This window comes from Bombyx mandarina, chromosome 11, assembly GCF_030267445.1.
Source record: "Bombyx mandarina strain Sakado chromosome 11, ASM3026744v2".
In the NCBI taxonomy this organism is placed as follows: Eukaryota; Metazoa; Arthropoda; class Insecta; order Lepidoptera; family Bombycidae; genus Bombyx; species Bombyx mandarina.
The window spans coordinates 3408166-3431353 of NC_143218.1; the positions used below are offsets into that span (position 1 = coordinate 3408166).

At 36.2% G+C, this 23188-nt stretch overlaps 4 protein-coding genes and 3 long non-coding RNA genes across 7 annotated transcripts in view; 3 read left to right on the plus strand and 4 right to left on the minus strand.

Annotated features, from left to right (window-relative positions):
* Positions 1-23188, minus strand: part of LOC149501910 (uncharacterized) — a 184396-nt gene that overhangs the window by 61311 nt on the left and 99897 nt on the right. The gene's annotated exons all lie outside the window — the stretch shown is intronic.
* On the minus strand, positions 4612-8981 carry LOC149501912 (uncharacterized). The gene has a single exon (XM_089731417.1). It carries the CDS (start codon positions 8904-8906, stop codon positions 7962-7964), a length of 945 nt encoding a protein of 314 aa, XP_089587543.1. The 5' UTR covers positions 8907-8981; the 3' UTR covers positions 4612-7961.
* On the plus strand, positions 10263-11673 carry LOC149501913 (uncharacterized). The gene is made up of 3 exons (XR_016323857.1): positions 10263-10444; positions 10900-11020; positions 11112-11673. It is a non-coding gene; the product is annotated as an uncharacterized LOC149501913 (long non-coding RNA).
* Positions 13324-14582, minus strand: LOC149501914 (uncharacterized). The gene is made up of 2 exons (XR_016323866.1): positions 14180-14582; positions 13324-13689 (listed from the first exon to the last, which is right to left on the minus strand). It is a non-coding gene; the product is annotated as an uncharacterized LOC149501914 (long non-coding RNA).
* Positions 15136-18035, plus strand: LOC114244466 (uncharacterized). The gene has a single exon (XM_028176305.2). It carries the CDS (start codon positions 15943-15945, stop codon positions 17002-17004), a length of 1062 nt encoding a protein of 353 aa, XP_028032106.2. The 5' UTR covers positions 15136-15942; the 3' UTR covers positions 17005-18035.
* LOC149501915 (uncharacterized) lies at positions 17348-19715 on the plus strand. Its single transcript, XM_089731532.1, has 5 exons — positions 17348-17384; positions 18454-18686; positions 18724-19073; positions 19157-19235; positions 19612-19715. The coding sequence occupies exons 1-4, from the start codon at positions 17348-17350 to the stop codon at positions 19209-19211; spliced, it is 675 nt and encodes a 224-aa protein (XP_089587658.1). The 3' UTR covers positions 19212-19235; positions 19612-19715.
* Positions 20748-22113, minus strand: LOC114244465 (co-chaperone protein HGH1 homolog). The gene has a single exon (XM_028176303.2). It carries the CDS (start codon positions 21847-21849, stop codon positions 20764-20766), a length of 1086 nt encoding a protein of 361 aa, XP_028032104.2. The 5' UTR covers positions 21850-22113; the 3' UTR covers positions 20748-20763.

Consider the following 23188-nt stretch of genomic DNA (forward strand, 5'->3'; position numbering starts at 1 on the left):
AATATAATCTCAGTAAAATGGTGGTCATTTACTAAGATTTTTTCAGTGGACTTTTTGGAGGATCCCGAGAAGTTACGTCCAGCGGCTTTGTTTCATTTTCCCACATTTGTGCACTTTCACAGATATTAAACAGCTAATAAACCACCATTATTACACATTTAAACCCGAAGAAACACTAATTAGACAAAATAAAACAAATCACACAACTTCACTCTTCGCGTTCCCGTGAAAAAGGAAATACCTACCTACATTTTTTTTTAAGAGATTTTATGACCTGGTAACTGAGACCTTTAAGCCATTTCTTATTTTAATGTATATTCTTAATTTTATGAAACATGATATTATGGAGTTCAATGAAATGAAGATAAATTAAATTTAAGACACTAATCAACTGGGATGAAATTAAATGAAATGAATTGAGATGATATGAGATGAAATATAATCTCAGTAAAATGGTGGTCATTTACTAAGATTTTTTCAGTGGACTTTTTGGAGGATCCCGAGAAGTTACGTCCAGCGGCTTTGTTTCATTTTCCCACATTTGTGCACTTTCACAGATATTAAACGGTTAATAAACCACCATTATTACACATTTAAACCCGAAGAAACACTAAATAGACAAAATAAAACAAATCACACAACTTCACTCCTCGCGTTCCCGCCAAAAAGTCCTAATACCTACCTACTTTTTTTTTTGTGATTTTATGACCTGGTAACTAAGACCTTTAAGTCATGTCTTATTTTAATTTATATTCTTATTTTTATGAAATATGATAATATGGAGTGAAATGAAATGAAAATGATTAATTTGAGACGTTAATCAACTGGGATGAAATTAAATGAAATGAGATGATATGGATTGAAATGTAATCTTAGTAAAATGGTGGTCATTTACTAAGATTTTTTCAGTGGAGTTTTTGGAGGATCCCGAGAAGTTGCGTCCAGCGGCTTTGTTTCATTTTCCCACATTTGTGCACTTTCACAGATATTAAACATTTAATAAACCACCATTATTACACATTTAAACCTGAAGAAACACTAAATAGACAACATAAAACAAATCACACAACTTCACTCCTCGCGTTCCCGCCAAAAAGTCCATACCTACCTACACCTACCTACTACCCATAGATTAAACACCATGGAGTTAATAAGTACCTACAACTGTATGCTGTCTATTGATGGTATGCATTGCTATGCGGATGACAGCACGGGGGATGCGCGATATAACGGCCATCAGAGTCTCTCTCGGAGCGTGGTGCAAGAGAGACGATCAAAACTTGTGTCTGAAGTGGAGAACTCTCTGGGGCGAGTCTCAGAATGGGATGAATTGAACTTGGTTCAATTCCACCCAACAAAGACACAAGTTTGCGCGTTCACTGCGAAGAAGGACCCCTTTGTCATGGCGCCGCAATTCCAAGGAGTATCCTTGCAAACTTCCGGGAGTGTCGGGATACTTGGGGTCGACATTTCAAGCGATGTTCAATTTCGGAGTCATTTGGAAGGCAAAGCCAAGTTGGCGTCCAAAATGCTGGGAGTCCTCAACAGAGTGAAGCGGTACTTCACGCCTGGACAAAGACTTTTGCTCTATAAAGCACAAGTCCGGCCTCGCGAGTACTGCTCCCATCTCTGGGCCGGGGCTCCCGAATACCAGCTTCTTCCATTTGACTCCATACAGAAGAGAGCCGTTCGGATTGTCGATAATCCCATTCTCACGGATCGCTTGGAGCCTCTGGGTCTGCGGAGGGACTACCTGGAGCCACTGCGGTCATCCACAGTGCGTTTCCAGAGATCTTTTCTGCCACGTACCATCCGGCTATGGAATGAGCTCCCCTCCACGGTGTTTCCCGAGCGTTATGACATGTCCTTCTTCAAACGAGGCTTGTGGAGAGTATTAAGCAGTAGGCAGCGGCTTGGCTCTGCTCCTGGCATTGCTGAAGTCCATGGGCGACGGTAACCACTTACCATCAGGTGGGCCGTACGCTCGTCTGCCTACAAAGGCAATAAAAAAAAACGACGGCGTATCGGAATGGCAAAGGGAGCCATGACTGAGCTCGGTAAAATCTGGAAGAACGTAACATTACCCACAAAACAAAGATAAAACTGGTGCTCACTCTGATCTTTTCCATTTTTCTATACGAAGCGGAGACCTGGACCCTTAAAGCGGCTGATCGCAAACGCGTGGATGCTTTTGAGATGTGGTGCTGGAGAAGAATTCTCCGGATACCTTTTACAGCGAAGAGAAGCAATCTGTCTATCTTAGACTAACTGCAGATCAAGACTAGACTGTCACACTCTGCCTTCGCCGCGCACTCGAGTACTTCGGTCATATTGCTCGGAAAACACCGGATAGCTTAGAGAGACTATTCGTGACAGGGAAGATCGATGGAAAGAAACCGCGCGGGCGCAGTCCGACAAGGTGGTTCGACCAAATCCGCACCACACTAGAGATCCCATTCCACGACGCCCTTCATGCGGCCAATGATCGGAGGCGCTGGCGGGACGTTACAAGGAGCAAAATCCTGACGACATATAATGGTCACGACCCTCAGCAGTGGGGAAACGACGTGAGGAGGAGGAGAATGCGTTTCGGGATTATTTGAAGCAGTAATGCGTTTGTAGATGTCTATGGGCTCCAGTAGCCACTTAACACCAGGTCGGCTGTGAGCTCGTGCACCCATCTAAGCAATAAAAAAAATCATGTACATACTTATAACAGAATATTCGAGGGCTGTCATTATAGAAAATAAAACTACATAATATTTAATAATAAAAAAAAATGATCCTAATGGTTACCGGGGCCCATCTATGGGCCGTGAGCTCGTCAGCCCACCTAAACAATAAAAAAATTATACAAATATGGCAAGTTTTTTTTTTACATCAACGTAATATGACAAATATTAAAATTAATCAACAATTTGATTTGAAAAATTCTTTCAGCCCATTTATTGAGGAAGGCTATAACCCAGGAGTGGCCAATTTTATTAGAACCAAAACCCACTGTTCACTGATGAAAGGCCCACCGAGTCTCTCGTCGGATCTTCTCAGTGGGTCGCGTTTCCGATCCGATAGGTAAAAAAAACAACTGACGAACGACTCTGCGATGTATCAAAGAAATTTCTTGAATTTTAATGAAACATTATAGTTCAGCGTACAAATATGTAGTCTAATTTGTTCTGTTAAAATTATTAACATAAAAGTGAAGTTTAATCTTAGAATCTATTTCATAGTTAATACACATAAATTAGTTCTAATTAAGCAACTCAAGCACTCAACAAAAATGTTTACGGGCGCCGGCTACTAGATGGCTAAAATCAGAAGTGGGATTAAGGACTCAAATAGCCCACAGTAGCGTAAAAACTCTGAACTTTGTTTTGTTTTACAATTACGGCTTACTTTGATGCTTTCATACTTAATTTGTTATTTTTCTTGTGTGATTGCAAATTTTGAAAACGACATGCTTTCGCGATCACAGAGATGATAGACAGAATCGCGATACGAACGATAAAGGTCGTACTTCACGGGATGGCTTGCGGGTCTGAGACCAGCGTACTGATATGCGTCGGTCACGTGCTCGGGTTAGGCGCGAGTTGCGTAGTAGGGACCGCTCTCGTAGAGCCCGTCACGGGAGGTCGAGATCGCGCTCGCGCACGATTGAACCTGTCGCGACACGTTCTAACGATAAGGCGCGCGCTGAACAGACCACCGATATTCTACGGACAGTTACGACTCCCATGTCGAATATCGTCGGTTCGCAACAACTCCGCGTAGAATCTAGTATCCCTGGTTCTGAGGCGTCTACCCTCGCCAGTGCTTTAATGGAAGCAATTAAAACTTTGCAACCCTCAAGGTCGCAAAATTATTACATATCGAATTTTGACCCATCGATTAATAACATTAGTTTGTTGCGAAGAAGTAGAACGCGCCAGAGAAGTTAACGGGTGGAACGACCACGAATGCTTATCGCGAGTGGCATCATGTTTAAGGGGCGATGCTAGGGTATGGCTAGGTGAATGGGTTACTTCTGATAGAACTTTGAACTTTAATAGTGATACGGGGTATAATGGGCCCTCAGGTTAGAGCCGCGAACGCTAATCTATTCACGATTTGATTTCATTTTTAGTGGTCAGGTTAGGCCGAGTCCTCGTAGTGTTCAGGCACTAGGTCACCAGTGATGCGTAATGTCAAACAAATAGATAATTCTTGGGGTCGATTGCATGCTTCCAGAGGTGAATTCTGGATTATGTTGGCAAAATGGTCAATTGAACTTTGAGATTACAGCTCATTCTGAACATCACAAAACGCAAGAAAAGAGATATCCGCCCTGCAGCTTCTGGTAGCAATAGACGCCACTACACCTGTTGTGAAGACGCTAATTAGTGATGTCATGACTGAGGTGTCTCGTTGCCGTGAAGTTCGTCGAGAACTAGGTCGAGTCTATAGGAAATCTAGATCCGGGAATCCGTGGACCTTACCGAATGGTGAGGACGGTGCCTCACGGGCATTGCCGCCAGCTCAGACCCCTCGATGGTTCCTGCGGCAATAGCACGCAAGCGAAGTGCCGGTAGTTGCGTAATATCGGGTAATTTTTGGGAAATTAAAACAATCTGGTGAGTCGAATTATTATTATTTGGATCAGTCCCGGAACAATAAAACAAGACTTCACAGAAGTTTGAATGATTTCGACACCGAGAGAAGCAAAGTAGCTAAGTTAGTAAAATTTAATGATGATGATGGATGATGATGTAGTTAAAATTTGATGATCTAATGAAGATAGATCGCTTTAACTGGTAATAGAACCCCTACAACACTCATGATTACATAAAGAAAAGTTGCCCTACTGACGAGTTAAACGTAGAAGGCTGTGATGAGTGAGGTGAGATTACCTCCATCGAGTGGTACAGCTGATACCATCACTATTTGGTCGTACTGTACGCACATGTCCGCAGTCGTGACTGCAATTCACTTGTGAGTTGTTCAGAGGGCGATGGGTAGCTGGTGGTATAGCGAAGACCTGGGTCTCAAAGGAGACTATTGTTGTGCTGATCTAGTAACGACCTGAGAGTCGCTGACTCTATATTGTGAAGTGATGTGTATTGGTTTTATCATTTGTGGTAATGATAATATGGCTAGTGACACTAGCTGCGCTGACAGCCAGGCCAAGAACGTTTTATACGATCTGAGTTGTTGTAGTTTCTGATTATTGTGCTTTGACCTTGTGTTATCAATGATTGTTATGGTTCAGTTTTTCAGTTTACTACCGTCTGGTCATGTAAGAGTTGTGTGCATATGCCTACTGAGTAACGTAAACCTTGCGATGTGGTAACATAGGTCACATCACAGAGATGTAACGTGGTAACGTGGTACACGCAGAGATGTAACGTGGTAACGTGGTTCACGCAGAGATGTAACGTGGTAACATAGTTCACGCAGAGATAGTTCACGTAGATGTTGTAACGTGATAACATATTTCACGTGACGTGATAGCGTGTTTCGCGTGACGTGATGGCGTGTTTCGCGTGACGTGATGGCGTGTTTCGCGTGACGTGATGGCGTGTTTCGCGTGACGTGATGGCGTGTTTCGCGTGACGTGATGGCGTGTTTCGCGTGACGTGATGGCGTGTTTCGCGTGACGTGATGGCGTGTTTCGCGTGACGTGATGGCGTGTTTCGCGTGACGTGATGGCGTGTTTCGCGTGACGTGATGGCGTGTTTCGCGTGACGTGATGGCGTGTTTCGCGTGACGTGATGGCGTGTTTCGCGTGACGTGGTAATGTGGTTCGCGCAGAGATTGACGTGGTAACAAAGTTCACGTAGATGTGTTGACGTGGTAACAAAGTTCACGTAGATGTGTTGACGTGGTAACAAAGTTCACGTAGATGTGTTGACGTGGTAACAAAGTTCACGTAGATGTGTTGACGTGGTAACAAAGTTCACGTAGATGTGTTGACGTGGTAACAAAGTTCACGTAGATGTGTTGACGTGGTAACAAAGTTCACGTAGATGTGTTGACGTGGTAACAAAGTTCACGTAGATGTGTTGACGTGGTAACAAAGTTCACGTAGATGTGTTGACGTGGTAACAAAGTTCACGTAGATGTGTTGACGTGGTAACAAAGTTCACGTAGATGTGTTGACGTGGTAACAAAGTTCACGTAGATGTGTTGACGTGGTAACAAAGTTCACGTAGATGTGTTGACGTGGTAACAAAGTTCACGTAGATGTGTTGACGTGGTAACAAAGTTCACGTAGATGTGTTGACGTGGTAACAAAGTTCACGTAGATGTGTTGACGTGGTAACAAAGTTCACGTAGATGTGTTGACGTGGTAACAAAGTTCACGTAGATGTGTTGACGTGGTAACAAAGTTCACGTTACGAGTGTATTGGCTTGATATGCTAACTTGGCCATGTCAACCAGACTTTTGTCATGTCGCCGTTACTAACTATTTGGTTCGTAGCGAGTTAATGAAGCAGCATCAGATCTAGCGTCGCCGCGCAATGCAGATGACACCAGGAACTCACCACCGCCCACGAGCGGGTTGTCAATACCGCTGCTCGACTAGGATTTGGACATGCCACACGCATGTGTAACCCAGGCTCGAGGACGACCCCTCGTCAGGAGAGGCCGTGTTAGAGGCGACGCCCTCTTAAGTCAAAAATAATAATTAACATGTCATGGATAACGACTTTAGTAATATTAAGACATTGTTATGATTATTATGATAAAATGTTGTAGGGTAGACACTGTAGCGCCACTGTATAAAATGGCGGTGCGTAAACAGTGTCGCGGCAGTCTGTCTCAGGCAGTCAAGTCGGTCAGTCGCTCTGTCGGTCTGCCGGTTTCTTAGGTTTAATATTCTGTGTCGATCGTTCCTACCCACTTTTGTATTTTTTATTTATTTCAATTATTAAGCCGTTGCTAAAAGTATTGTATTTTGATTATTGCATTACAAGTACAAATTGTTACCCAGGTGCAATATAAAAGAAAATGTCAATTTTTTTTTATTCAATAATATGTAGTTTTATTTTCTATAATGACAGCCCTCGAATATTTCGTTCTAAGTATGTACATGTTTCTTTTTATTGCTTAGATGGGTGGACGAGCTCACAGCCGACCTGGTGTTAAGTGGCTACTGGAGCCCATAGACATCTACAAACGCATTACTGCTTCGAATAATCCCGAAACGCATTACTGCTTCAATAAATCTGCCTAACTTTGCCCATCTCCAAGACATAAAAAATAAAACTTTTGACCTTTTATGACAAGGTTAAATATGAATACTACTCCAATACTTCATGGGTATGGAATCTGTCTATTTGGAAACATATATTTTAACTGTATTATTATTGTTTGGACAAAGTAGAGAGAATATCAACAACTTTGCATGGCTGTGTTCAAGCTTATTTCTCAGAAAATATGAGGCCTAGGTTATAATGAGTTGTTTTGCAAGGACCATAAAGTTCCGAATGGCATTTGTCTTTTACAAGTTGTATACGACATTATGTATTTACATAAAAAAAAATCATAAAAACCTAGAAATTCTTGCAACGATCAGGCATTTTATGATATTATATATTCTCAGATACATTATTAAACTATCAATTTGTGCAAATGCTTTGTTACACTTTACACATGCATACTGTTTTTCTCAAATATGCATTTTCTTATGTGAATTAAAATTACCAACACTGAAAAACCTTTTCCACACAATTCACAATAATAAGGCTTCTTCTCTAGTAGGTATCTTTGTGTGTTTTTAAATGACTGATATGTGTAAAACCTTATGTACAAACTTCACAAGCAGAAGGTTTGTCTTCTGTATCTATTCTCATGTGTGTTCTTAAATGACAAATTTGTGATTCACAAATTGTGAAATATTTTTCTGCTTTATGTGTTATCATCTGCATTTTTTAACAATGAAATTGTGCAGTCTTTTTATCACACATCACAAACAAAGTATTTCAGCAGTGTGTTTTACTTATATGTTTTTTTAAACAACTCATCTGTGCAAAAGATTTTTTACACATATCACAAACATAAGATTTCTCTGCCGAATGTGTTGCTATGTGGATATTTAAATTACTCATTCGCGAAAAGCTTTTTTCACACACTTCACAAACATAAGGTTTCTCTGCAGTATGTCTTCTCTTGTGTATGTTCAAAGTATCAATTCGTGCATAGCACTTCTGACACACTTCACAAATGTACGGTTTTTCTCCAGTGTGTATTCTTAGATGGGATTTTAAATGATTAATTTGGTTAAAACCTTTTCTACACACTTCACAAATGTAAGGTTTTTCCGCAGTATGTATTCTAATGTGTGTTTTTAATTCACCAATTTGTGTAAAGCGTCTTTCGCACACTTCACAAACATAAGGTTTCTCTGCAGTATGTGTTCTCTTGTGTATTTTCAAAGTATCAATTCGTGCATAGCACTTCTGACACACTTCACAAATGTACGGTTTGTCTCCAGTGTGTATCCTTATATGAGATTGGAAATTACCAATTTGGGCAAAACCTTTTCTACATACTTCACAAATGTACGGTTTTTCTCCAGTATGTATTCTTATATGAGATTTTAAACTACTAATTTGGGAAAAACCTTTTCTACATATTTCACAAATGTATGGTTTGTCTCCAGTGTGTATCCTTATATGAGATTGTAAATTACCAATTTGGGCAAAACCTTTTCTACATACTTCACAAATGTACGGTTTTTCTCCAGTATGTATTCTTATATGAGATTTTAAACTACTAATTTGGGAAAAACCTTTTCTACATATTTCACAAATGTATGGTTTTTCCGCAGTATGTATTCTAATGTGTGTTTTTAAATCAGCAATTCGTATAAAGCGTTTTTCGCACACTTCACAAACATAACGTTTTTCAGAAGGATGCATTCTCATTAGACAATAGACATGTGTAAGTAATGCGAGTGATATTACTCCGGTAATATTACTCTACGATGTAATGCAACATCACACATTACGCGAAGGAAACAAACATCACACCATAGATTATACCAGGGGGGTGCAACTCCCATACAAAGGAAAATAACATACAACTAGCGTCATCTTTAGGAACCGGCGAGGTCATTTTTGAAACGTTTTGGCCTTAATGAACTAATAAACTCACTAGATGGCAGATACGAGTTCTGACTCAATAAAAAAGGTTAGCGTACTTTGAAGCAGTGCTTCCATTTTTAGGGAATTCTCCCTTTTTTAGGGAAAAATAGCTGATATTTTGGATGATAAAGACAATTTAAAAAATATAAAAAGCAAAGCCTATACTAGTAACTGTTGTGAATTTTAAAATAAACGGTTTTTAAAGTAAAACAATGAACATTTTATTTTATGGAGAGAGAATGACATTAAGTCGAGTTGACAAGTAAAGGAATAAAACAGAGTTGTATATAAAAACTATTAAGAAGGTTTGATTCAACAGTAACCCTCTAGTAAAGTAAATCATAGATTAAGCCACTGCTTTTTTCTTAGGGATTCCCCAGAATCCCAATAAGTATAATCCGCCAAACTTTTATTTACCTATTTTCGTTGATGTCACCAGAACTTACTTGTATTGTAATATACAGGTACTTCATGTACCATGAAAGATTATCATGGTAATTTCATTTACGAAAACCTTGTAATTGTCATTTCACTTTTGCTAGCAGTTCCTTCTTCAAAGACTGAGGTGGAAAGATTATTCAGTGTTCTCAAATGTAAAAACTGACAAAAGAAACAGGCTTTCTAATGAAACCCTGAACGGCTTGCTTCATAGAAAGTTCCCAACTTTGCCAGCAAACAATTGCTCAATTTTAGAACCGAACAGTGTTAGGTTGCGTGCAGCAAAAGAATATAAAAGAAATGCGTCGACTTCCTTGAAAATTCTAATCCTATAGATCTATGATCTTCTGGGGGCGTTTATATTATATATACCTACATTAAATAATATGCTGTGGTTTATTTTCTGTATTTTATTTATGCTTTCTATATAAAGGATTTATGAAAGTTGTCTAGGAAATTTTAGGGATAAATTCAAAAGAAACTAGGGTAAAATGTGTTAAAAAAAACTTAAGTGGAAACACTGCTTTGAAGTTTTCAAAATTCCAGGGCCGTAAAACAATCTCAAAAAAAAAAAAAAAGTTTTCAAAATGTCGTAACGATTTAATTTTTTAAATCGTTTTTTTTGGTCTTGGTGTGAGTTATTTTACGTTGTAGTATTAATTTAGAGCATCTTTTAGCTTTATGAGAATATTAGACGATTAGACATTCAGAAACTCTGTTTTGAATTCTCTTTAGACATAACTTGGTTCCAATACTTTTTTCTTCGTTAGCGTTTCGTAAGCCTGTGTAACTATTTTCGTTTCTTACAGAAAGTTTATTATTAAAAATCAGCATGCCTCGAAGATCGAAAATGAAATGCTATTTCGGATGCCTTGATAACGGTGAGTTTACACTATTTTCCCGGTATATTATTTGCTAACAGAATTATTATTCATAATATAATTAAATGAATTAGCACCAACTAATGGTCCTTCCTATTTCTGCTGCCTAGCTATCATATATGTTAAGTTTGATTAAAACAGTCGGTGTTAAGTCTCGTACTATCACACACACAACTCAGATAATAAAATTGTCTCGAGTGGGTGGAAGTATTTATGTTTTGCAACTCAGCGTATTATATGCTTATTGTCAAGTGGGCCCGAACTAGTTTTTTGGAATGATCAATCAGTCATGCTTTCCTGTTTAAATAAAATACAGCACAATTGATCTCACATCCAAAGTTAGATGATGGCATTCACATTTTGTTTCCTGGTGTTTGATAACCAAGTTACACCAAGTGGCCTGTGACCACGTTCATCCTTCTACCCAATATAAAATAATGTTTTTATTTTTGTAGACAAAGGTTTGATAATGACAAAATTTTATGGAAAAATTATAAGGAGCACTAAAATGTCTGAAACATGAAAAGATTGATGCACTATATTTGAACCAGAACGTGTTATGTAATATATTAATTTGTAAGTATGATTACATTAACACTAAATTTATCATGGTCGTATTTTTTCAATATTTGTTACATACTTAAGATACTTTGTTTCTCCGTTTCAGAAGAGAAACTGATTCAGCAAGGAATGTGAACTCACAAGGGATCTTAATTTTTTTTAAATATGTTTATAATTTATAAATTAATAGATGAAATAGTTCATAAGAACTAAATTGATGCCAATTTTGTTTTAAAATAGGTTATTTAGTTCTTATAGTTATACTATTACGTTTGAATAGTTGTAATTAGTAAGTTAGTAATATATGAAAATACTGATATAAATTTTTGTAAATGAGCTTTTGTAAATTCTACGAGAAGATGATTTTAATTAATGATCAAAAGTCAACGATCTTCAAAAGCATTATTTGCAATTATTTAGATTAACTGTGGAATATATTTGCTAACTTGTGTTTTCTGTATGAGCAGAAATAAATGAAAATGCCCAAACATGAGTATGTTAGACTTAATTAACTTTTAGATAACTTTCGATTTAATGTTAATAAGTACGCTAGTAGGATTAATCTAGAGGAGTTATTGTTATTCGAAGTTTTATACAATTGTACGTTCATACAATCTTTTAACCGAAAATTGTTTGTAATATAGGGAAATTAAATAGCTTACAGAGAATTACAGCTTTTTATTTTAAAAAACTGTTTTCTCTCTGTATGAAAAGATCTTATCGATTAGAATGCTGAACACAATCAAACATTCCTTAATATCTCATAAGTACTACCGGGAATTCCAGCGATTCTAAACGATAAGATTTTTTCATAAAGAGAGTTATTAAAAATATTAAAATTACTAAAAAAGCCACCTGGTGGGGGGTAGGGAGACTAATAATCGACCGTAGCGACGCCTGCTGGACCGGGCTTTAACTAAAGCAAAAATAAAAACGAGAGTTGCGCATCTATCTCTAATATATTAAGTGTATAATCTATGGATTATACACTTAATATATTTGAGACATCACACTATCACCCACTTTTTTTTTTTTTTAGAGATTTTATGACCTGGTAACTAAGACCTTTAAGTCATGTCTTATTTTACTTTATATTCTTAATTTTATGAAAAATGATAATATGGAGTGAAATGAAATGAAGATGATTAATTTGAGACATTAATCAACTGGGATGAAATTTAATGAAATGAAATGATATGGGATGAAATATAATCGCAGTAAAATGGTGGTCATTTACTGAGATTTTTTCAGTGGACTTTTTGGAGGAACCCGAGAAGTTACGTCCAGCAGCTTTGTTTCATTTTCCCACATTTGTGCACTTTCACAGATATTAAACAGTTAATAAACCACCATTATTACACATTTAAGCCTGAAGAAACACTAAATAGACAAAATAAAACAAATCACACAACTTCACTCCTCGCGTTCCCGCCAAAAAGTCACTATCACCCACAGAACACTATTACCATAGATTATACACTTAATATATTAGAGAACTATTACTTCTAGGTGAATGAAGTTAGCCCCTCAAAAAATTTTTTTTTTCATATTTTCTACTTATTTTCTATTAATTCGTTTGTTCATCATTTGTTCTTGATTGTTCACTGTTAATAATTGTTTGTTCTGCATTTATTTATTTAAAAATAATATTTAAAAATATACCTACAAGTTAGCCCCTTTCTTGCAATTTTTAATATTTTTTCATCTTTAATGACTCGTAAATATTCATTTTCGATTGTTCTTATATAAAACACGTTTGTTCTCTTTCGAAATTACTCATTTTTTGTTTAATTAACTATTTGTATTAGTTGAATAAATGTATTATGTATGCAAAATATGTGTACTGCGCATGCGTCAACTATAATGCCTAAACTTTCTACGCGGTTTTATTCGTGAAAAAAAAAACAAATATAAATCCTGAAGGAGCAATTAATTGGTATACAGTTTAATTAAAAAAATAAAAAAATAAATAAATGAAATAATGTGCATTGGCGTAAAGTTAGATCAAATACATTTTTTCCATCCTCCTACCTATCGTTATGAAGGTATAAAAAAGATAGGTTATGAGTTCACATAGGTAATATAAACAAATAAGTAAATATGTTCATTATTTTATCTTTCAAAATTTATTTATTTACTGAATTATTTAAGAAGATAGGCATATAAATTATCCTGTTTAATTATCCTAACCAAAAAATATGTTTATGCTTAAAGTCACGTGTTTATGTTATTCGAAAATATTAAGCTCCAAGCAGCATTTAGCTCCAACTAAATTCATTAAGAACCAATTTTTCAATCGATGATTAAAACAACATTAATACTGAGAATGAATATTTATTTATAAAATACACTTAAATGTTTTGACCACAAAATTCGCACGATAATTTAAATTAATATTCATTAATATTAATTTCAATAAATGAAGTGCACAAGTCTTTGATGGAGTGGAGATATAGAGAGATAACTCTCAACAGCTGATCCTTCTGCATTTGACTGATCACTGTCAAATTTGTCCTCAGGAACAACAGTTTTCTTTTTGCTGGTTCTGATTGTTTACTTGTACTTGCTTCAGATATATTAAGAGGTGATGTGGCAATACACACTTGCCTTGCCTTTGTGTTCCTGTGCTGGAGCTACTTGGATAGCTTTGTCATTACTACACCTATTTTCAAGTGGCTGGACATCTGGAAATATGAAATAATGTTATCAATTTCTAGGTACCCAACAAACTTATAGTTTGTAAATATATAGGATTATATGTTTACTGTAGTAGTAGTAGTAGTATGTAGCTTCCTAGTCATCATCATCAGCCCATATAAATCTCCCCTTGCTGGACACTGGCCTCCACTATCATTGAGAGGGTTTTTAGGCCTTAGTCCACCACGCTGGCCTAGTGCTGGTTGGTGGATTACACACCTAAGAAAATCCTAATAACATTTAGGTGTCCAGGTTTCATCACAATGTTTTCCTTCACTGTTAAAGTAAGTAAGTGATATTACACTGTGATAAATTTTCATTATCGCAAACTTCCTAGAACCTTATGTAATAGGAACTGAGGTCCACTTGCCCATTCTGGCTACTTCCACTAACTAACAAACTATTCTCCTTTTTTCTGATATTGTTATTTGATTATGAGATCTGTGAGTGTAACTAATTATTGACAGTTACACCTACCTTGATTACAAGATGGCAAAGGTATATGACACATATCATTTTTAGTCCTCTCTTCAATCTTCGATAATAGTGAGTATTAGTGAGTCTTTGTCGTTTCACAAATGCAGGCCGAGGTTCACTTTGAGTGAATTTTCGTTTTTTATCTGCCCGACAATCAAATGTGGATGGTAAACAGTTTGGTTTGCACATTATTTAATTTATTTATTTTTTAATTTTTTTAATTAAACTGTATACCAATTAATTGATCCTTCAGGATTTATAATTGTTTTTTTTTTGACGATTAAAACCGCGTAGAAAGTTTAGGCATTATAGATGACGCATGCGCAGTACACATATTTTGCATACATTTATTCAACTAATACAAATAGTTAATTAAACAAAAAATGAGTAATTTCGAAAGAGAACAAACGTGTTTTATATAAGAATAATCGAAAATGAATATTTACGGATCATTAAAGATGAAAAAATATTAAAAATTGCAAGAAGGGGGCTAACTTGTAGGTATATTTTTAAATATTATTTTTAAATAAATAAATGCAGAACAAACAATTATTAACAGTGAACAATCAAGAACAAATGATGAACAAACGAATTAATAGAAAATAAGTAGAAAATATGAAAAAAAAAAATTTTTGAGGGGCTAACTTCAGTCACCTGTATCCATGGAAGATTCACAATGCTCAATTGTGACATCATGAGATACCTGTGGGACTGTGCCCCCAGGATCGAGAGGTTCGTCCCCCATGGGGAAAACAAAATAAATAAATAAAAAATTTACTCTACGAAGAAATATTTACACTAACTATAAAATATAACCTAAAAAGAATTAAAATAACAAATATTTACACTACTTTACACCTATCTGATTTTTAAAAGATATTTTCAAAATTTAAATTGTAAAAGACACTCCCGCTCTTTCGACGTTTCCCGCGCTTTTCTTTCCTTACCTTTGTCTGTGGCAATACGCACAGCGTGATGCCATAAAAAAAAAATTTAAAAATAATAATCAGAGGAGTCGAGGCTTGAACGAGTGAATTGTTTCAATAACATCATTTACTGTTTGTACAGGTTAAAGTATCCAATAAAGGTGACAAATTGAAAAAGTTTAACAACTGTGGAAGTGCACAAGTGTGGGGAAATGTTGGAAAGGCGCTGGACTTGGCGGCTAGAGCTCTATCAAAAAAAGCATTCAACTCGTATTCAATTGATCCCTTTTCAGTAGTTCGACTCCATTTGAAAAATATATATACACAAGGAAGTCTTATAAACCATTAGACTAGACTATTAACGTAAAACTGAGTATCTAACACGGGAAGCAAATGTTTTGTGAGATTTTCGTCCAACGTTCCATTGGATACTTCACTAGTTGTAATGCTACTCGATTGGTGACTTTTGGTTGGCTGTTAACTTGGTTGATTTACGCTTGATAGGGCAAGAAAACGACACGAGAAGGAAATCGGGGAGACATATAAGTGCTGGCCGTGAGAAAATGACGTAAACTCTGCATTTCAGTGTGTTGCAGATTAATCAGGTACCCAACAAAGTCAACTGCTAATTTACCCATCAGTTCACAGACAGTGATCCGACATGCGAACACAGTGGTGAACAAAACAAAATTTAAACAGTTTGTAAGAGAATAAAACCCAAATTACAAAAAACCATTACACACTATTACTAGAGGAATTACTTGCTTTTGTTTTCCGTGTTTTCTTACGTTTATTTATTTATAAACGTAATAACTTAGGGCATTCCCTTTTGATAAAATGTGTGAATCAAGCTTTTTTATTTTTAATTTAAACACCAAAATTCACACAACTGAGAAACCTTATATTTGTGAAGTCTGTAAAAAATGTTTTTCGCATTTAGGTCATTTCAAATCACATATGAGAACACACACAGGAGAAAGACCATATGTTTGTGAAGTATGTAAAAATTGCTTTTCAAAAATTGATATTTTAAAAAAACATCTGCGAGTACACACCGCAGAGAAACCTTTCATATGTGAAGTGTGCGAAAAATGTTTTACACGAATTGATACTTTAAAAAAACACATGAGAATTCATACCGCAGAAAAACCTTACATTTGTGAAATATGTACAAAGGCGTTTTCACAAATCTGTCATTTAAAAGTCCACCTTAGGGTACATACCGGAGAAAAACCTTATGTTTGTGAAGTGTGCGAGAAATCTTTTGCACATGTTGGTAATTTGAAGACACACATGATCATACATACTGCTGAAAAACCTCACATCTGTGAAATGTGCAAAAAAGGGTTTGCATACCTATCTGGTTTAATGATTCATCTAAGATCACATACTGGAGAAAAACCTTATATTTGTGAGGTGTGCGAAGAAGGCTTTTCAATGATGAGTACTTTAAAAACCCACATGATAACTCATACTGTAGAGAAACCTTTTGTTTGTGAAATCTGTAAAAAAGCTTTTGCACGCATTTATTATTTAAAAAAACATCTACGAACACATACTGCCGAAAAACCTTATGTTTGTGAAGTGTGCGAAAAACAATTTGCATTAATTGATTATTTAAAAACACATATGGCGACACATACAGCAGAAAAACCTTATGTTTGTGAAGTGTGCGAGAAAGGCTTTGCACGACTGTATCATTTAAAAACACACTTAAGAATACACACAAGAGAGAAACCTTTTGTTTGTGAAGTGTGTAATAGAGGTTTTAACCATATTAGTCATTTGAGAACACACATGAGAATACACACTGGAGAAAAACCTTATTTTTGTGAATTGTGCAAAAAAGGTTTTTCTAGAATTAGTAATTTAAAATCACACATGAGAATACATACTTGAGGAAAACCGTGTTTGTGAAATCTGTAATAAAGGCTTTGAACAAATTGGTAATTTAAGAATGTTTCTGAGAATACACAATGCAGAAAAACCTGAGTTTGTGATAAACATAAAAAAGGTTTTAGACAAATTCATAGTTGAAAAAGACATTTACTAACACATACCTCAGTGAAACTTTCTATTTGTGAAGTATGTGAAAAATGCTTTCCACTAGTAGTTTAAGAACACACATATTATTATGTAGGTACTGCAGACAAACATGTATGTGTAGTGTATAGAAAAGATTTTGCATAATTAGATTATTTGGAAATGTTTCTGAGTATATGTATCATTGACTAGCTAAATAATGTGTTCTGAGAGCAGGAAGTCTTGGGAGTTTAGGAGTAGGTGCCACCACACGGCCTATTTCGCTGTGAAGTTGTAATGGGTTTCAGTTTGAAGGTTGAGGCAGCTGTTCTCCTGTTAAAACTGAGACCTTAGACCTCTCGCCTAAGGTGGGTAGTGGAATTTACGTTCCAGTAGACTGGGCTCCGGCTACCATTTAACATCGTGTGGGCCTTAAGCAAAAAAAAAAAAAATTATATATATATATATATATATATATCATAATATCGTAGCTCCGATAAAATAGTGTAACAACACAAAAAGTTCAGGAGAAACAAAAAAATGTCCAACTAATAAACCTACATATGAGTCGACTATTATCAAAGCCGGCAATGTGACAATTATTGGTAAATCAGAAAAACGAATTATTGACTTTGTATTCCATTGGCAGTCACAAAACTCTTCTGAACGACATCTTAGATAAATAACAGGTTAAGTTAATACTTTATTTAATGCAGGTTTTGAACCGTATTCTTTGAAGGAGACGATTATATTCAAATCAATCTGTATTGACATATCAATAAAAAACTTTTGTCCAAATGCACAGATTGCCACCTTTGATAATAGACGACTCATATGTAGTACTATGTATTTATAATGCATATGCTTATAGAATGTGCTATTTAATGAAATAAAAAAATTAGTTTATATGAGAAGTTTTTATTTATTTATTAGGTAATTACTGATCAAAGGATTTTATTTCGATATTTAATTCCAATAGATTATGAAACAAGATGTTATTATGTTGTAATGCTCTTTATTTTCAATAAAGTAAACATTAAAATAAAAAACTAGAAATAAGATTTCTTTTGATGAAGATAGTCTACACAGTAGACGTCACGAACTATGAAAATGGCGTATAGTATACGTCCGTTACCTTCGCAATCGTCGGCGCAATTGGGCAAGCGAATGTGTGGGAGACTACGCGAAGGTTCGAGGTTCGCGCGCTTTGATGTCTGTTAAAAAACCGACATACCTTGGAAAACCACGAATGCAGTGAAAACTTTGCATAATCATTTGCAAATGTCGTCCTACACTTGCGGGTTTGCGTATTCGTGCGCATGTGAGTGACCGGTGTAAAAACGCACACAGGAGAAAAACCTTACGAGTGTGAAGTGTGTACAAAATGTTTTGTACAGCATTCTAATTTAAAATCACATATGAACTTACACACCGGACAGAAACTTCATGCTTGTGAAATTTGTGAGAAACGCTTCTCGCAAGCCAGTTATTTAAAAGTGCACATGTTTACACATACCAGTCAAAGACCCCATGCTTGTGAAGTGTGTGAAAAACACTGTAAAATTAACTAAACTTAAATAACACATGAAAACACACACAGGAGAAAAACCTTATGCTTGTGATGTGTGTAAAAAATGTTTTGCAAATTCAAATTATTTAAAAAGACATGTACAAACACACACTGTGGATAGGCCTTATGTTTTTGAAGTGTGCGAGAAGACCTTTGCACGAATAGAATATTTACATTCACACACGACAACACATTTAGAGGTGAAACCTTACATTTGTGAAGTGTGTAATAAAGGTTTTGGACTAATGCGTAATTTAAGATCCCATATGAAATTGCATGCCGAAGAAAAACCTTATGTATGTGAAGTATGCAAGAAAGGTTTTATAAGAAATAGTGATATGAAATCGCATCTAAAAATACATACCAGAGAAAAACCGTATGCGAAGTCTAAAGATACCTAAGCGAGTAAATACTGAAAAAAGAAGCTAATGTTCACAAAAGGGTTTTTTCATTTTTCAGGTTTATCGACTCTTCTTTGACGAAGAGCGTAGTGATGATTGTTCTCGAGTATTAAGCTATCGTTCCATCGTCTTAATAGGTAGGGGTTATTTTTTTATAGCTTGGATGGGTGGACGAGCTCACAGCCCACCTGGTGCTAAGTGGTTACTGGAGCCCATAGACATCTACAACGTAAATGCGCCACCCACCTTGAGATATAAGTTCTAAGGTCTCAGTATAGTTACAAAGGCTACCCCAACCTTCAAACCGAAACGCATTACTGCTTCACGGCAGGAATAGGCGGGATGGCGGTAGATTGAGGGCAGATGCCCATTTTCCTACGAGGTTTGAAAAGAGTCGTGGACTTGACACTTTCAGGTGTTGTTTTACTGCAGCATGCCGAAGACATGTTGATATATTTAGATATACCAGAGACTATTCTAGACAAAGACTGAACTTGTTCATTGCAATGACAGAATGACCACGACCTTCAGTGCTGCCGTCATTGAGGTGGCAGCAACTATCAGGACACCGAGCCAGTGAATTGATTTAGAACATAAATATATAATAATAAAACGTTTTTTTGTTTGTCGATTATTTTTATTCGTATTACAGCTATCTCTCCATTTATATTGTATGCTTAGTGCGAGTTTTTTAACGTTCTCGATATCGTAAAAGTTAACTCAAATTTGTATGGAGTTAGAATGTTTGCCTACGTTTGCCGCTAGGGGCGCTGTTCCAACTGCATACAAATTTGAGTTAACTTTTACGTTAACGTAAACAGAATGTTAATTAACTATCGCACTAAGCACACTGAAGTGGTACCTAAATTTTCCATTTTGCTACGTACGACCATTTAAATCGTAATAAGCTCAATATTTCGCACCTTCATGATTGAAATGGCCTCAATAAAATTTTTAAGGAAAATGCTTTACTGCTTCACGGCAGAAATAGGCAGGGTGGTGGTACTTACTCGTGCGGACTCACAAGAGGTCCTACCACCAGTAATTCATTAATTGCATTTTTGGAATTTACCAGAAAACATGAATTTTGGATTAAACCACTCCAATTCTGCTTACAAAAATTTGAAAAAAGTAACAGCTATGACATGCATCAGTTTCTGTAATCTTAACATGGGCCATAAATAAAAATAAACTTTTATACTATCATTAGCTTATATGTGTATAATTTGATTTGAAAATTGAAGCAATTAAAATTTAGTAAAAAAACAAGTGTTTCTAAACAGTCCGTTTCTGCATAAGTTGGTACTATTTTACATACATATCTTATCTACTATGAAAGTAATTATAAGATCCAGTTCAGACTTGTTTTTTTTTTAAATTACACTTCTTGTATTTATCTACATGTGACTTAATGGCTAAGGCAATTTCTACCAGCCAAAGATTCAGCCATATTTCAATATAGTTTTCAGTCACACAGAAACTAATTCTTGAATGGATCAATTATACGAAGTATCTAAACAATTGGTAAAACACAAAGATAAAATCAACATGGAGGCTCAATAGAAACCCTTAAGTGCTCGAATGGACGTCAGACTTAAGACAGCATTCTCCGCCTTAGGCATCTAATTGGACTTAAAAAGACAAAATAATTAGATTAATAATTCTTTATTGCAGATTCATCATAAAATCACTATTGGTTTTATTGAATCTTTCCCTCAATTCCTCAGGTACTTCTACTGTTGACAGGTCCTCCGCACCGACCTCGTCTTCCTTCTGAATCAGTATATCCACTACATTCTCACACGCTATCAAAGCTTTCGGGTCTTTTTCCCATTTATGATATTCTCTCATTATATAGTACACTCCGTTCTCGCGTAAATACTGTCTGCCTCTACGTTGAGCACACAATTTGTTCAGTGTCTCCAGTATCAGAATACGTATGTCTATATCAGGCTCTCTCCGCTTCTCCTTTGGTAAATACTGTAACGTAACAGGGAGTGTTTCCATTTCGTCATCAGGATAATCTTCGTTGCCCATTAAGGGATACAAAATGTAAGTAAGCAGGTCCAAGTCCGGGCTCACTAGGAACTCGTGGTAGTCTGTGTCGAATGATATATTACGTATTGTACCGATCGCACCACCCTTCCGTATGTTGGACACATCATAGTTACAGAACGGTATTAATTTTATTAACGGTACATGGGGATTTTCTTCGCAGAGCCACTTCCTTATTCTGTGGCTGCAGGCCAGGTTGCTAAACATGGGCGCCAAGTAATGCAGGTTCGAACCGGTCTTGTTAAACTCTGTGTTCACGAATGCGTTCATGATATCGTTTAGATGGGGTATAAAAGTGTTCAGGCAGACTTCCAGCTCGTCTTCGAGTCGCGTGATGTTCGACAGGGTCATACAGGCGGCATCTGCGTCAGTTTTGTTAGGATTCAATACGTAGCTAATGAGTAGGTCGATTATGTTTTTATAGCGCAATGGCTTGTATTTGAGAAGCTCTGTAGCGCCACGCGTGTAGGCAGATATATTGACGAGCATCAGGAGTGCGTGTTTAGCGATTTCTTTGATTCTGTCGTCCGTTAATTCGATGACGGCTTGAGTGATTCTTTCGTGTTCAAGCATTTTGTTAACACCGTCTTCCGTCCCCGATAGGCTGACGAGATAGTCCATGGATATGTGTCTCAAGTCTATCCTGGACTCTGGTTTCAGGAATTCGATCAATTCGTCGAAAGAATCGAGCGCCATTGTGTGTAATAGGATTTAAATTTGGTTTAATGTAACTTACGCAGTTGACGCGATCTCTTGTGTCGCTATTTGTTGACATTAGCAAAAATTTCCTGTCAAAATCTTGGAATTATGACTTTTTTTTTCATGTTAGCAATGAAATCTACTCCACTAAAATCCACAGACTAAGGTCATTTATTTTGCTCAGTCTGTTAAAAATACATTACAGGCATCATTATTTAACAGTAATTAACAGGTTCTACAATGATTTTTGATTTCTAATGAGTTTCTGATATTTCGGCGGTGTTGCAAACGCCATGATCATGGATAGTCTAGACAATATATTAAATATGTTAAATGCAAATAGCCGCGAAATTTGAAAACTGTTTGTAATAAAAGCTGATTTAAAAGTAGCATAAAGAGTATGACTAAGTACCTATTTAATAGTAAATTCGTGTGTGATATTTTTTCCTTGATTTAAAACTTATACATCGTCTTTTTAATCCAGTAAAATTTAAGATTTTTTTTATTAAAGCCGATTAAGACTTGAATTAAGCACGTTTCTTATGTAAATTACTTTTGTATTTTTCAGTATGTTAATTGGCTTCTTTTGGTGAAGGTGATACAAAAGGATAGTCACAATCCTCAGCCGTGAGGAATACGAGGAGGAATTGGCTTCTTATGATGCCATTATTGCCAGTGTTGTGTCTATTTATTTATTAAATATTTATTAACTTTAAGAAATAGTACGTAATGAAAGAAGTTGATTAATATGAAAGCCATTAATTATAATTTAACGAAATCAAATGGAATTAGATGAGATGAGTCAAGATGGAATTAAATACTTTCCCAGTAAAATTGTGGGACTGACCCTTCAATTCGCCTTAATATATTGAAATTGAAAAGCCACGTTTTGGGAATTTCTCACTTTCCCATACTTGTGCACTTCCACGGATCTTCAACAATTAATAAGATGCCATTACTACACGCTTAAGGCACCGTAATAGTTTTAGTTATTTATTTTGTGAAACAGAAAATATCTGAAATTTTCAATTTTAAATTTAGTTCCGAAATAGAAAATCAAATTGTTTGTTAAATTTCTATTTTTTTTTTCAAAGTATTGCATAGCTTTTATCGCGGTCTTTGAGCGCGGCGACCGAATCAAGAAATTCAGTAACGAAAATAAAACCTAACATCCCCCACTCCGCCTACCATGTAGCTCGCGTTCAACACGTTGCGCTTGTGGAGTGCGCGCGGCGTGACGTCGCACTGCATGCACATCATGAAAAGTCTGCCCATCTCTCTCTCACACGCGGTCTAGCTTATGAGTGTGAAAGGGACAGTTAATGTTTTGCTTTTG

Coding starts and splice junctions, on each gene's coding strand:
- LOC114244465 (XM_028176303.2), bottom strand. CDS start 21,849: ATGGCGCTCGATTCTTTCGACGAATTGATCGAATTCCTGAAACCAGAG.
- LOC149501912 (XM_089731417.1), bottom strand. CDS start 8,906: ATGAGAATGCATCCTTCTGAAAAACGTTATGTTTGTGAAGTGTGCGAA.
- LOC114244466 (XM_028176305.2), top strand. CDS start 15,943: ATGTGTGAATCAAGCTTTTTTATTTTTAATTTAAACACCAAAATTCAC.
- LOC149501915 (XM_089731532.1), top strand. CDS start 17,348: ATGTGTTCTGAGAGCAGGAAGTCTTGGGAGTTTAGGA. Junction 17,385..18,453: donor GAAGTCTTGGGAGTTTAGGA/GTAGGTGCCACC, acceptor TGCGCATGTGAG/TGACCGGTGTAAAAACGCAC. Junction 18,687..18,723: donor AAGTGTGTGAAAAACACTGT/AAAATTAACTAA, acceptor ATGAAAACACAC/ACAGGAGAAAAACCTTATGC.